The following is a 15,570-nucleotide window of genomic DNA, read 5'->3' as shown; positions in this document are numbered from 1 at the left end:
TCAGTGTGAGATAGCCTATTTACACACCAAGGTTAATCCTATTTCAGTATCCGGAATAAGTATTTCCAATGGGACGCGGGTTAAACCGCTATCGGAATCTAATGTTAATATAGCAGTAAAAAGTTAGCAATTTAATAGGTGAAGCCACGGGATCCATATAATACATATGAGTATTATGTAGTTAAGCACACGCTCATCTAGATCACACACACACTCACACATAAGCGTGTAATAAGTACATAATTATGTATGATGTGTGAAGCCTTCCTTTTTCTTGATGCTATCAGTCTCCACACAGTGAGTCACAGTCTGTGACGTGTATGTGTGAATGTTAGGTAATAAAGAAATGTTATTGTACTGCTGTTTCCTTATTCACGTTGTTTTTAGTGTCGATACAAATAAGTAATTAATCATTCATTTCTTTCTCTTTCTTTAATTAATTAATCGCGAAGTTTTGAGTTTTGAATCTTAGATCACATAAAGTCTGTAAAAGTATTTTTAACTAGCTTTTGCCCGCGACTTCGCTCGCGTGGGATGGTGACTTTCGGAAGATTTCTAGTTTGACCAATAGATGGCGCTATATGTCCGGAATAAATTTTATTTTTTATTTGTATATTTCTTTGTAATAAAAACTATCCTATGTCCTTTCTCAAGTTCCAAATTACGTCTGTACCAAATTTCACACAAATCGGTTCAGTAGTTTAGGCGTGAAGAAAAGACAGACAGACAGAAAGACAGACAGACAGAGTTACTTTCGCATTTATAATATTAGTAGGGATTAGTAGGGATATGGAGTTCATGTAGGTATAAAACAAGCGAATGAAAAAATCTTTTTGCACATTAGGTAAGTAAGTATATTTAAAGTCAACCATTTCAAAACTTCTTCATGAAATAAATGAACAGGGAACCATAAAAATAACCTATTTTTATTTTAAACATATAACAATCCAGCAGTTAAAATGTACGTAATTGTTGGAACAATAACAAACAAGTTAAGTAATTGTTATAGCAACACAAATAACTTTTTCAAGTGGTTTTAATAATTAAACAAAGTAATTTGTTATGTTTATCTTGATTACAATCTTAAGGACGTAATTATTATGTGATATACACGTTCAAGTAATGTGTGGATAAACAAGAATATTTATTGTTATTGAAAGTCATAAAGTTGAGTGTGTGAGGTGAAGAAGTGAAGAATTATTATCACTAAAAGGCTTTAATGAAAATGACGACCGGTGAGGTAGCTAATGGTAATTTACTTATACTTAATATCTGAAAAGAATATCTTTCGAAGCATTTTTCTAAGAGACAGTGACCTCTCAAGCTTGTTTCGGTATAACTTCTTAGGGGACATCAGTGTAATCGGAAATGCGGGTCTATTTTTACCAAAATAACTCGGAATACATTAATATTTAATATCAATCAAGATCTTCATTAGTAAACATCAGAAATCCATCACCAAAAAACTAGTTCACTCTCTTATTATATCACTCCTCGTAACATCATCAGCCGATGACACAACTCGAGAGGAAACTAATCTAATTAATCGATAAATCAATCGAGTATTAATCGAAATTTAACGCAGGTTCATTTTAAACTCGAATGATAAACGACAAGGAAAGTCGGCCGACCACTTTCTAAAATAATTACGATTTAAGATTTAAATCTACCTTTGAGACTTATTTTGGTTTATTTTTAATTTATTATAATAATAGCCTGCAGTTTGTTATTAATGGCGTTCCTTTCTGAATGTTACTTCTATTAATTTATCTTAAAGATCTAATGTAAGACATTCTAAGATTTGCATAAGGAAAATTGCTTTAACTCTATTACAGATCCCCGATATGTTGAATTAATTATATTCTGTACTAAAAAGTCAATCTACTTATGCAAGTTTTTTTATGAATTTCGTTTAATGGAATATGAAATACCCAAAACCACTCAACTGAATCATCAAACTTATTAACTGAATCATTCAGTTCTTTTCTTATCAAAACAATCTGAAATTACTTTCGTATCAATTTTCTGCCAACTTATCATTATTTGCACCCCTCAAAGTGTAGCTCAAGAATCTGTCAAACTCACCTCGTATCATTCAAATCCAGCGTCGGATCACTGCGCTTAATCTGTCCGATGCATGCGAGCACAGCCTTGTCGCTCTCGACCCTAGCGGCCAGGGCATCCACCAGGGTCGGCAGCTGCCTCAGCGCTGGCTTGTCCACTATCGTGAGGAGTGACTTGTTGTCTATGAGTCGCCTCTCCACGTCCGCGTGGGACAGTGCCAGGAGACGCTGGTGGGAGGAGGCCGCAGGGTCCTGGGTTACTGTCACTGGGGACTGTGGACAAAGGGATCAATAGAGCTGATTGTCAGAATTGTAGTAGGGTCTGTTTGTTATCACTAATGTGACTTGAAGATTGTTAATGCATCATGTAATTAAAAAAAGAAATCCTAGTCTTCTCAAGTGCGTTGTAGGTTTGAATAACCTAATGGTGCGCCCTAAGTGAGTGATCTGAATGCAAATGCAAAACGGCGTCAAAACATGGCGCCGTTCCACAAACGTCGATATCCTTTGAAGTGGCCAACGTGTCATTACGAGGGACAGCACGGTGTTATCTATCAATTCGCTTAGGACTCTCTTTAACCAGCCCTAGTCTCTTTCATTTGTCAGTATAGTTGATGATATAAGCCACATAAGCCAGTCACACATGTCGTACCAGTTCCTCCAGCTTGTGCAGCGCCTGCTTGTAGACATCCACGTGGCGCTGCAGCTCGTTCTTCATGGCCACGTGCAGCGAGATCAGCGAGCCCGTCGCGTCCGCTGTCAGACCGTGTGCCCAGCCCTGGGGAAGAGGGAACATATTAAGGGATGATGATGTGCTTTGGTTTCTTGATCTTGGTGATGAGATTCGCAAATGAACAACTAAGATTGGTTAATGACAAATTTTGAAAAGGTCAATGAGCCTATGTATATGTTGCAGTTATCTGGTTCAATCTTTTATTTGATTGAATGACTAGCGCGTTCATGGAATCATTCAATCAAACAGAAAATTCTGGTGGCTGACTGCGACAGATGTACCATGTGGCAAAACAAGCGTTATTGCATATTTGATTCAGGAATCGTGAATAACCAAACCAAATAATGAACATTTGTAAATATTGGTTTTCGGTAATATTCCAAAGTAATAATAACATAACCCAGAACTTCACGAATCATGCAAAAAACAAAATCAAAGTAAGAATCTAGTCATAACAATACCCAAACAACAGTACATAGTCACGCACCAAAACCCACGGACGATAACAAACATCTAGCTGAAGTAAAGGAAACAATTGTAATTAGTGTAATATTTCCTCGTTCTGTGGCTTCCGCAGGTGGATCTTTATCAGGCCATCTACCTCCTGACTCATAAGCTTCGACCTTGGCTTCCCTGGCTACATATGGAAGTGCTGGCTAAATATTATGATACCATCTTCTTCGGTTCGGTGGGTTATTTGGATAATTATGTAAGGCGTTATTTGGGTTTGTTTATTGAGCAATATGAAATAATTTTTCAAGATCTTTAATGTGATCTCTGGGTGAAGTTCTGTTTTCATTTGTTTTCGGTCCTTCTATTGCAGAGCTAATGAAATCTTTCAAAGCTATGATAGATGTAAATGTTATGTGCAATCCTACTTATGTTTCTATCTTATTGCTTTTATTTAGAAACATTCGTGACACAAAGACTACCAGAATCCATTATTTCAACAATGTTTGCCTTACAAGACCAGCAACCATAGCATACGTCTTCCTTACCCTGAACAGCAGCATCCAACTGTCGTCTCCTGGCATCGATGGCATCTCTTGAATCTGGCGTGTAGTGCACCAGCGAGGATGCCAGCCGCGCCGTCCTGGCTCTCAACCCTGAGCTCTGGTCTGCTCCCAGTAGACCCACCAGGCGCCATGCTATGGCCTCGCACTGGACATCGGGCCTAGGGTTCACCTCCAGGGAGATTAGTCTGTGGAAAATAGGGCGTGGTTAGAAAACTTAGAAGTGTGGGTTTGTTGGCAATCCTATCAAAAGATTTTATGCTCGGAAAGCTCATCATAGCAAAATTACCACATGTTTTAATTAGGGTAATAATTTCTATAAATAGAATCGTATGACTAATGTGTATACAAAATTCTGATATACTATTCTAAACTTTCAATTCGTATGGCCTTCGGTTAAAAATCAATAATCCTTAACGAATTCTTAACCGAGAATCAATGAAATCCATCCATAATTAATGCTTCAGGTAGCGCTGTCGAAACAGTACTGAAATTATAGTTTATTTTAAAAGAAACAATATTCGTAAGCGTTGCGTCACAATTACAAATAACTCGTATTAAGGGCATCCTTTAACTAAAAGATGGCGTTTCGATATAACTCGCGAACATCGCACCGCCTTCGTTAACATTCCTCATAATGTAATTATTATGACTGCTCCCATTCTTTACATCTTAATTGCTAAATACTTTGTTATTATATTGCATATTTCGTGCTGTTGCAAGGACGGACGCGGCGGTGGATATTTTGGCCCCAAAATTCACTTTTATATCCTTAGTAGCAGCTACATAGTCGAAAGTACTACTGCTAGGTAATAGTACGTGCTTTGATCCACTTCCTGAAGAAATTACATCCCGCACCCAGATAAAAAGTGATCTATATGTTATTCTGATATGTAAGATTATTATTGCTAAGTTTCATCAAATCCCTTAACGTTCAAGTAATTTTTCGTGAGAGAGAATCAAACACTCTTACCTGCAACCTTTAGCATTTATAATATTAGTATGATAACTTCATTCCATAGCGCTATTAATTATAATTGCTTCTTTCTTCTGCCTCGTTTGTTTAACATCATTTCTTCCACCGTTACCTCTCTAACGTCACTGGTGATGTGAATACCAAGATTTTCACCGTTCTATCTAAACACCGAACTACAGTTACCTTTTACATGGTCACACATTACCCATAAGCTGTCGTCTGACCATCAAATGAAGCACATAACTGCTCTAACGGTGTTTGATACAGATGCACATCATTAAATCGTTCCTATTCTCACATAATATATTCCATGTGTTTAACAATGAGCCCTGTTATCGCGAGTTCAAGATAACCAGCGTTTAAAGTAATTCAAGCGGTTTTTGTTTATGTTTCTAAGATGGTTCGAAGTAGGAATCGTTTCTATTGTTCGTTTGTTACCGTTCTTAGTTCTTTCGTGGTGTACGGTTCGTAGAAGATCAGGTGTACTGATTGTAGGTTTATGGGAATGAACAGTATTAATTTATTTAACATTAATTTCTAGTTTCCGCCAGCGGATAACCCTCGTCCCGTGGGGAACACTCCGCACAAAAAGATAACAAATTGCCCATATATTTTTATTATTTTATTGATATAAGTTAAATATATTATAGCCTATAGCTTTCCTCGATAAATGTGCTATTCACTGAAAAATTTAGTCAAATAGATCCAGTAGTTCCTGAGATTAGCACGTTCAAACGAGTAATCATACAAACTCATTTATTGACGTTACGTCTTATCCGATTTAGTTAAGATATGGTTTTCCGAAATAGATTACTGCAACGTGAGAACGGATGTGAGATTCATAGTTTTTATCCGATATTGCGCAGCAATTTCCTCAGGATGCAAGCTAAACGTCGGAACACAGAACAGAAGCATTTATCGTAGACATAAATTGCATTGTATGTTATAAAAGGTTTATTTAGGCAAATTATTCCATGTGCTGCTAGTTCGAATATTCTTTCAAAATGAATAACTGTTCGAAGTGTAAAATAAAGTTTAAACATCTCTTACAATTAAATTCTTCACTAAACAAAATTCCACTAGTCTTCAATTAAACAGTATAACTGCAATCATACTATTAGCAACTGCATTGTACAATGACGCGCATACATTAGTGAATTCCTTTCAGTTTTCAATTGTTTTAGTGAAATTACGAATTTGCACACACGATCACATTCGCGTAGTTTCATTTCGCATTGTAGACATTTTCTATTTCTATTGAGACTTCCATCTTGTTATATTTGTGTCTCTTTATTTGTTTGTTTGCGTGTTTTCTCTGTTGACTATGTTGTAGCTTTTCTTTGTTGAGTGTTGTAAGAAGCAAGCCTACTGATTGCCCATTGCCTAGCGAATGTTTGTGTTTATGTGTGAATGTTTGTAACTTCTTCAGGCGCAAATGGCTGAATGTTTTTTGATGAAACTGGGTAATTTTCCTGGGGGTGAAACCGCTTGCTTAATCTAGTAATACATAATTGAGGCTAGGTACTTCATTAATCCCCCGACCGAATTTCTTTCTGAGATTCAATTTAGTGATTCCAGAAACTTATTTCTAAAACACAGTCATTAAACTGATTTTAACTCCTGTCTGCATGATTTGAAACACAACTACATCTCTATATTTACAAACAAAAACTGTCGTAACAGTTGTAACCACATAAAATGATCTCTGGCAGTCAAGTCTCATAAGTATTATTACAAAATGGCGGATAATCTCGTTCACGCTTCAGATAACAACAAATTCACGAGACGTTGCGTGCAAGTAAGTATTCAATATTACGTTGATGATGTTACATTATAAATAATATACTGAACATGTATAAACAGATTCAGAAGCAATTATTATTAAGTAACTTTGGTAATGATGTGCATGTGAAATGGATACGTTCACTCACAAGTTATCTAAAAGGAATTATTTTTTGTATGAATCTTTTGTTTTTGTTTGTGATTCATTTTATTTTTGTAGCAGGTACCTATAGGTGGTGGTTTGGTTCCCTGGGCACTCGTATGAAGCCGAGAATGGCAGCTTAGATCTAAGCCAATTTGGATTATATACTGATTTGAAAATAGCTTTCTGTATTAGGAATTAGTTTATTTAAATCAAAGCTTCTTTTATTTCACACCCATATTTTTACAAATTCACTCTACCCAAGAACAAAACTAAATTTACTCAAGCTATAAATTACAAAACCTCGGAACTTTAGGTCCCACCCAGCCAATCAGTACAGGTCCATAAATTTCACTGCATCTCCAAACCCGAGGGTCCAGGAACAGGTCAGACCGGTGCACTTTCACCCAAACAGACAAACATTATCATTACATACCTATACATATACGACGTAAAAACCATTCACGTATCGGTAGACTGGAAGGCGGCAAATGGTCCTTTTGTACGGAACTATTAAATTTTATGAGTAATTTACTTATTGGTCTTTAGGATGTTGGTGTTAATGTGGTAATTAATAGCTGCTAATGGTGGTGTTAAGGTAATTTAATTAAGTTTAATTTGATTTCTGTTTTTTAATGTTCATTTAAGGTTAGCTTAAGGGGGCGATATAATTCTGTAACCATCAGTGGTCGTTTTTCGGAAGATTATTCAGTCATACAGTTAAATCCTGAATGTGTTTGAACACCCATAACTATTGTTAAAAACACCTTACATAACGATCGTAAGATATACCACTCGTCATCGATTAACAAACTTTGATACACCAATTAAACATATTACGTATCGTCAAACTCACCATGCAGAACTGACGAATGCAATCAAGCATGACTGACAAACTGACAACCGATATATCGAGTGCATTAGGGACCTCTCGAGAAAGTGCGCTGTCAAAACTAGGCAGTAAAAGTGAATGCCTTGGTCATTTAAGACGAGTGCAAAAACAAGATGGCGTATTTGGCGGGAGACGTAATTAAATAATTAATTGTTTTTGGTAATCTGAGATCATTTAACCACGGAGTTGTAATTAATAGTCGTCTCATTTATGCAATGTATTTTATATTTCGCGACGCCATTAATGAATTAAATTATCCTTTCTATATGAGTACTGATTAATGAAACTATTACGGGCATTCATTTATCATGGATACTTAGATACTTTAAATCGGTTTAGATAGCAGGCCGGATTTGAGATTTCTAACTTTTCTGGTTTGATAAATCTATTTGAGTTAAGCCACTTAGTATTCAATCGTTTTGTTTGTCATGTATCTATTAAAATTCTCTCATTGATGAAGTTCTCAAACTTTTAATGAATCTCTCGATTCCTCGTGTGGATTACGATTTGCGAACTGTGTCTAACTAATTTCAGTGAGAAAATCCTCCCAAAATAAATAAATATTAAAATCCTCTCATTTTTTTATATTTAAATAAATGCAACTTCATCAGTCATTCACCGTCAGATTTAAAAGCAGGAACAAAACGCGAGCTTCATCGTAGTTTTGTGCGCTCGTCATTTGTTAGACCTCTGACCTGTGAATCATTTGCCGTACGTAACTAATGTTATTCAATATTCGTAACAATCGCCATCTAATGGCATAACATTCACTATGCACGTTCGAAGATAATTACTTAATCTGTGCTCAAATTATTGACTGTTTGTACCTATGTCTATGTAAGGAGTTGTCTGGGTGAATGGAGTGAATTTCAAATGTTCTTTCACTTATAAAAGGTTAGTTTGTATAGAGAGATTATTTTGTAAGTCATTGTGTATATCCAAAAATTGTACGTAAATGGTATTTCTAAATGCCTAAAAAGTTACGTTTTTGAACCCTTCCTATGTGAGTGTAAAAAAAATATAAATGAATGAATATGCGTTGATAGAAATTACTAATTTTGATAGTCCTACAATTAAGTATATTACGCGATGTAAAGATTAGAAGTTAATAAATAAGCAAATGTTCCAAAAAGTTACTGCTGTAGCTTCCACAACATTTTGATCCATTGCCACTTTTTCCATACAATGTTATTTCGATATTCTTGCTTCGTAAAAACTTCGCAATGGGCACGAAACCTGCTGTAGGACTTTCTCAAGTTTATGTTCCTTCCCGGCAGTTATTTTGAAGGTCATTATCGTTATAAATCATGTGAAAGTAGTCTGAACACTAAATACCAAGGAAACCGGTCACCCGCCACTTTCGATGACAATCCCGTAAATTAACGCGTATCACATCCTTGGACCTTAACACGAGGTATTAAGGACTATTTTGAAAAGTTATTATTTTATTAAAATTGTAATAAACACGTTAGGTAATGGTAATAGATTTTAGTGTTAGTTCTTACTGCACTAGTTTTAGAGTTGATTTTGGTTTGGCAAGTATGCCGTATGTAGAGATGCATGTAATCTAAGATCTGAGATAGTAGGTAAGCTGTATTGAAGTATAATCTTACTGACATGAGGAATTTAGAAATTGTAGCATTTTTAGTTCAGTGGGCAGGAAAATTAATTGTTTTAATCCATTACACGACAAAATAATCTCATTACCATTATTAGGAGATTAATTAAGACGTTTGAGATCAATGAAGACATCTCAAGATTTCAGAAGATTGATATCACGTCATTATCTTAAAACTGCAATTAATTTTCTGCAGAGGATTAAGTAAAATCATTTGTATTTTTTATGTTTTTGCAAAAATTGCAAAAATCTAGAATAAAAGCAATTTTCAACTTCCTCTTACTTGTCAAATTGAAATGAATTCGACCGTAAAATCCAACAAAGTTATGTACATGTAAACCCTCTCTGGCGTTGTCTCTTGCTTTTTTTCATCAAATAAACTCCTGTTGTGAGCGGAGCGGAAGAGAGTGTCAGACTTTGACTGACTTAACTCATTCTTGTCATCCATCGAGCCCTTTGTGTACCAGGACCCCGATTACTCGATCGAATAATCTAGCAGTACTAATAGAATAGATAGCGTAAATTCGCATTCTAAAAGCCCCTACTACATGCATTAAACAGCAATACTGCCGCCGTTGACCGCGGTCGGCTTTCAACCGAAACCCCCGATCATAGATAACGGACGCCATTACAACTACTCCAATGATTCACTTCGCAATCACCAAGCCGATACCGAACGATATTGTCTTAAAGCACCCGCATACTGCAAACTTTTAGTCGGCCGATAGTTGGCTTGGGCTCATAAATCAGTATGTAGTAGTGATGTGATGTCCTTCTAGCCGATTATCGGCCATGGCGGCAGTTCTCATATAAGGAGATTAGCCAACTGCGCAGGACATATTATATTACGCACAAGAATTTGTGTCCTTCACTCAAAGCTCTCAAATGAGCCGGAGCTCACATAACAACGCTGAGGTATTTGGCCGGTATTTTTTTCAACCATGGGCCAACTGTCGGCCAACTATTTATTCTGCAGTCTACAGGTACTCTTACTATCGTTTTGAAATGCCTTTTAAGTAATATTATAGTAAGTGAAACTTTCTAGTTAAAATGTGTGGGAAGTGATAGCTCTTATAATCGCGAAATGAACGGTCAATTTGTTAAATGCGCTGATCGGGTTATGAAGTTATGATAGTCTTTTGTTTCATTTGATTGTGTAATTGTTATATCTTTCTCTTAGCGCTTTTTATTGGAACTTTATTAATCTGATAGCTTTATGTTCTTTTGTGTGCGAAAGTCGATTCGTTTCGAGTTTCGACGAATATCCATAAAAAGATAAAGGTACTCCACGGTTGTTCCCTAACATTCTTTTTTGTCTCATGAAATAAGTCGTAATGCCGAGTGCTAATAATAAGTCGTGATGCTTCTCTCATAACAAAAATAATCTATATAAATATGAATCATCTCATCTCATCATCAGCCTATCGCAGTCCACTGCTGGACATAGGCCTCTCCAAGTGCACGCCACTGAGATCGATTTTCGGCTTCTCGCATCCAGCTCCTGCCAGCCGTCTTGCGCAAGTCATCACTCCACCGTGCCTGAGGACGTCCTACACTACGTTTGCCGAGGCGCGGTCTCCACTCTAGAACTCGTTTACCCCAACGGTTATCGGTTCTTCGGCTAATATGGCCAGCCCACTGCCACTTCAGCTTGCTGATTCGGTAGGCTATGTCGATGACCTTGGTTCTCTGACGGATTACCTCATTTCTGATGCGATCCCTCAGAGAAACGCCGAGCATAGCTCTTTCCATAGCCCGCTGAGCGACTTTAAACTTGTGGACCAGCCGTACCGTCAGTGTCCACGTTTCGGCTCCGTAAGTCATGACAGGTAGGACGCACTGATTGAAGACTTTGTCTTTAGGCACTGTGGGATCGACGATGTTAGGACTCGACGTAGCTTCCCAAATGCAGCCCAACCCAACTGAATTCTCCTATTCACCTCGTCCTCAAAGTTGTTTCTACCTAACTGCAATGTCTGCCCGAGGTATACATATTTCCGAACAACTTCGAGAACGGCGCCGTATCGCAATCGGTTCCGGTAGAACATGTTCATTGAACATGACCTTGGTTTTGTCCAAGTTCATCCGTAGGCCGATGCGTAGAGAAGATTCAGCCAGGTCGTTAAGCATCTGTTGTAGGTCCTGCAGCGTTTCCGCCATGATGACGATATCGTCAGCAAATCTCAAGTGAGAGATGTGTTCGCCATTGATGTTGATGCCGCGTCCTTTCCAGTTCAGCGTCTTGAACATATCCTCCATTGCATTAGTGAACAGTTTCGGGGAAATAACATCCCTTGTCTCACTCCTCGATGCAACGGTATGGGCCTTGTTTGCTGATTCTGTACTTGGACGGACATTGTAGCGGCTTCGTAGAGACATCTCATCACTTGAATGTATCGCCAATCTACTTGACAACGCTGCAGGGACTCCAGAACAGACCAGATTTCAACCGAGTCAAAGGCTTCTCATAGTCCACAATGCTAGACACAGGCTGATTATACTCTTCGGTCTTCTGTATAATCTGCCGCACTGTGTGGATGTGGTCTATGGTGCCGTATCCGCTCCGAAACCCAGCCTGCTCCGGTGGTTGGAATTCGTCGAGTCTTCGCGCAAGTCGGTTCGTGATCACTCTTGAGAACAGCTTATAGACGTGGCTTAGGAGGGAAATGGGTCGATAGTTCTTCAACTGGGTTTTGTCTCCTTTGAAGAACAGGACGACAACACCTACCCACGCCTCTGGAGTTCTCCCTTCAAACAGGACGGCATTAAAAGCTTCTGAGCTCCCCAGTACGGGCTTACCTCCTGCTTTAAAAGCTCTGTTGTAATGCCATCCTCGCCAGGGGCTTTTCCATTTTGAGCTGTCTCAGAGCGATCTCGATCTCGCCACTGCTGACTTCTGGCAGGTCTTCGGTGAAATGGCGTGTTAATGTGGCTCTAGAATCCTCATTTCCGGGATCAGGTCGAGATGCATGCGATGCGTATAACCGGCCATAGAAATTTTCCACTTCCGAAAGGACTGCCGGCACCGAAGAAACGACTTCTCCACTTGTTGTGGTCAGCTTCGTCAAGTGGCTTCTTCCAAGAGATTGTACGAACACCTTGACCCCCGATTCAGCTCAATTGCTCTTTCAATGGCAAGAGTATTGAGTACCGGAGGTCGCGTCGTACGTGCTTGTTGATCTCTTGGTTTAGAGCCCGCTTAGCTGACGAAGTGACAGGCGGGTTTTCACGTCGTTTCTTCATAAGCCCTAATGTCTCTTCCGAAAGCTTTGATTTCTTGCCCTTACGCTGCATGTTACAGAATCTCGAACCTTCCTCCTGAGGATCCGAACCACATATTCGTGGTTCTGGTTAACGTCTGTTGTGGTTTCCACGGCGGCAAATCGGTTCTCCAAATTTGACTGGAACGTTTCGGATCCTGTCATGGTTTGAGCAGTGTTGGTCTGAGCCTGGCCTTCATCAGACGGAAACGTTCGGCCTTGAAGTTGATATTCAGAGAGCTCGGACAAGTCGGTGATCGCTACCGGTATTAAACCTATTGATCACGGAGACGTCTCTGAATATGTGCTTCTTGTTCGTCATGATGAAGTCAATCTCATTTTAGTCATAGTGTCGGGCTTTGCCACGTCCACTTCCTTTGGGGCTGCTTTTTGAAAAAGGAGTTCATCAAAAAGAGCCCCTCGCGTTCGAGGAAGTTGACGAGCATTTGCCCCCTATGATTCCTGCTTCCAAATCCATGGGATCCTACTGCCGATTCGCCGCAAGTCTGTACTCCCACTTTAGCGTTAAAGTCCCCATGACAACGGTGTAATGGGTCTTTGTAGTGAAGTGGAGGGCCCTTGATATATCATCAAACATATCCTCCACTTCATCGTCTGAATGTGTCGAGGTCGGTGCGTACACTTGCACTACCTTGAGGCTATACCTGTCGGTGAGCTTTATGATAAGGTACGCTACCCTGTTCGACACACTAGACACCTCCACAACGTTATCAGCTAGGGACTTATTAACCAGAAACCCAACGCCACCTTGGGATTGTTGGTCTCCCTCGGAAGTACATTAGGTGACCTGATTCGAGGGTTATGGTGTCCTCCCTCTTCGAACTTCACATAACCCTAATATGTGCCACCTAATCTTCCCAAGTTCCACCTCGAGTTGCGCCAGATGCGAGTCAAGCCGTAGCGTGCGGCCGTTGTACGTCGCCAGAGTCAGTTTTGTTTGGTGGCCTCCCGTAACCCGGAGATTCTTCGCACCCCCTGCCCCGCCGTAACCACGGTCGCCACCGTGACCGGGAATAGCGGGACTGCCGGGAACTAGGGGCCGTGGCTTTGTGCTGCTCATGGAGGTATTTAGCCTACTGCTATCACGCTGGCCAGACGGGTTGATAGAGGGTTTTTTCCTTCTCTCGCACTGGTGTTCGGTGCAATTGTCTCCATTAGTCGACTTCTACGACACCCACTGGAAGAAGGGGTAGCGACATATGTATTCTTAAGCCGTCGCTACACGGCATAATATGAATCCCTATATCAAAATAAGCAAAAGCTGGTTATAGATATTTAGAAGGTAGAGTGGAGCAATCAAAGTCACTAACCTGTTCAAAAGAGTCTCAATAAGATGAGCAGAATGTGGCAGAGCCTCCACCAGCAGATCAATGGGCAGTTCCGAAGCAACCGTCTGCAGTACTCCAGGCCCAAGCCTCGACAAGATGGCCGCCGCCTCCCGGAACTGTCGTCCCTCAGCCAATAGCAGCACGCGACGTAATGCGAGACGAGGGGAGGTATATGTGTTCTTCTCCCTCTCTCGTTCCCGACGGATTCGCTCTCGACTTTCGTTCATTTTGGCTTCGAGTACCCGTGGTAGCACTAGCCCATTGTACTTCTGATTTTGTGGTATGACGCCTCGATCTGTGAAAGAAGTTAGAACAATGTAGTTATGTAATTGTGAGAAAGTTGAAATATACTATACCTATGTAGGTAATGTAAAGGATTATCGTAGGTACATAACTTCATTTTAAGGCAATATTGATTGGTCTAGTGATCGCATGCGTAACTGCTCGACGTAAGGCCCTAATTCCGAATGGGAACTATATTTTTGTCACCAAAATTTATTTTGTCATCAAGTTGTATCACCTAATAAATAGATTTATCGCCGCGAAATATTTTCGTTCTCAGATAAACAAAGAGTGTTCCCATGTATGAATTACCAAATTATTGTCAATATAATGTATAAAATATGAGATGGATCACCAATAAAATTGTAGTGCATTACATGAATATAAACTTGGTTCTTATAATAATAGTTTTATTACTTAAATAATAGCTTGGTGCTCAAAATGGTAGATCTGTCACCAAATAAATCGATTAATCGATCCCTGACTGCGACTGCTTTTATTTGTTATTTTGTCACCAATACAGTAGTTACATCCAAACTAATATTATAAATGCGAAAGTAACTCTGTCTGTCTGTCTGTCTGTCTTTCTGTCTGTCTGTCTGTCTTTTCTTCACGCCTAAACTACTGAACCGATTTGTGTGAAATTTGGTACAGACATAGTTTGAAACTTGAGAAAGGACATAGGATAGTTTTTATTACAAAAAATAAAAATAAAAAATAAAATTTATTACGGACATACAGTGCCATCTATTGGTCAAATGTCGAGATAGATGGCGTTCCTATGCTCCGTAGATAGATGGCGTTAATCGCGCAATGGTGTCATTACACGTGTTCGGTTCATGTTATTGTTTTAATTCATCGGAAAATCCATCAGAAAAATGTAAATAAACAGTAAAAGGTGTAAAAATTAATATTAATATAATAAAAGTTTTACTACAAAGAAAATGCTCTAACGGAGTATAGATAATACGCGAGATCGGGAACTATGTGGGTAAAACCAAAAATCTGCCGGAAGTCACTATTCCACGCGAACGAAGTCGCGGGCAAAAGCTAGTTTTATTATGTTCAGTTATTAAAATAATGTATTCGTTACCAATTTAATACATCAGTTTATAATTTTAATGAAAATATTTCCAAAGGGAAGAGGAAGGGAAGGGAGACAAATTGGCGCGCTTTCGGCCTCAACGAATGGGTTGTAGGTTGGTTGTAGGTACGATCATATGATGCTTATTTTGACTTTAATTAAGTGTTTTATTTACTATTCAGCTAGAAATTTAATTTAAATATATTTATATTACCTGTGGAAATTAAGACCCTTGGGGGAGGCACATGGCCAGTGAAGTAGTAGACTCTTTTGGTTGAAAGGATGATGACGACCACCCTACATTTTAATACAATTCATGAAATTTTCTAGTGATATAATATTATAATATATGATTTATTGGTGATCTTTAAATTAG

The 15,570-nt window shown here is 38.9% G+C and overlaps 1 protein-coding gene across 1 annotated transcript in view; it reads right to left on the bottom strand.

The window, feature by feature from the left end:
* The window catches only part of LOC110380788 (uncharacterized), a 41,233-nt gene that overhangs the window by 9,205 nt on the left and 16,458 nt on the right, over positions 1 to 15,570 (bottom strand). Inside the window, exons 2-5 of the mRNA XM_064040137.1 lie at positions 13,811 to 14,123; positions 3,789 to 3,997; positions 2,716 to 2,837; positions 2,086 to 2,336 (exon numbers count right to left, since the gene is read on the bottom strand). Of these exons, the coding sequence (XP_063896207.1) occupies positions 2,086 to 2,336; positions 2,716 to 2,837; positions 3,789 to 3,997; positions 13,811 to 14,055 (827 nt within the window). The 5' untranslated portion in view covers positions 14,056 to 14,123. The remainder of the gene's footprint in view (positions 1 to 2,085; positions 2,337 to 2,715; positions 2,838 to 3,788; positions 3,998 to 13,810; positions 14,124 to 15,570) is intronic.

Source organism: Helicoverpa armigera, chromosome 21 (genome assembly GCF_030705265.1).
Source record: "Helicoverpa armigera isolate CAAS_96S chromosome 21, ASM3070526v1, whole genome shotgun sequence".
Lineage (NCBI taxonomy): Eukaryota > Metazoa > Arthropoda > Insecta > Lepidoptera > Noctuidae > Helicoverpa > Helicoverpa armigera.
This window is presented reverse-complemented; position numbering and strand designations above follow the sequence as displayed.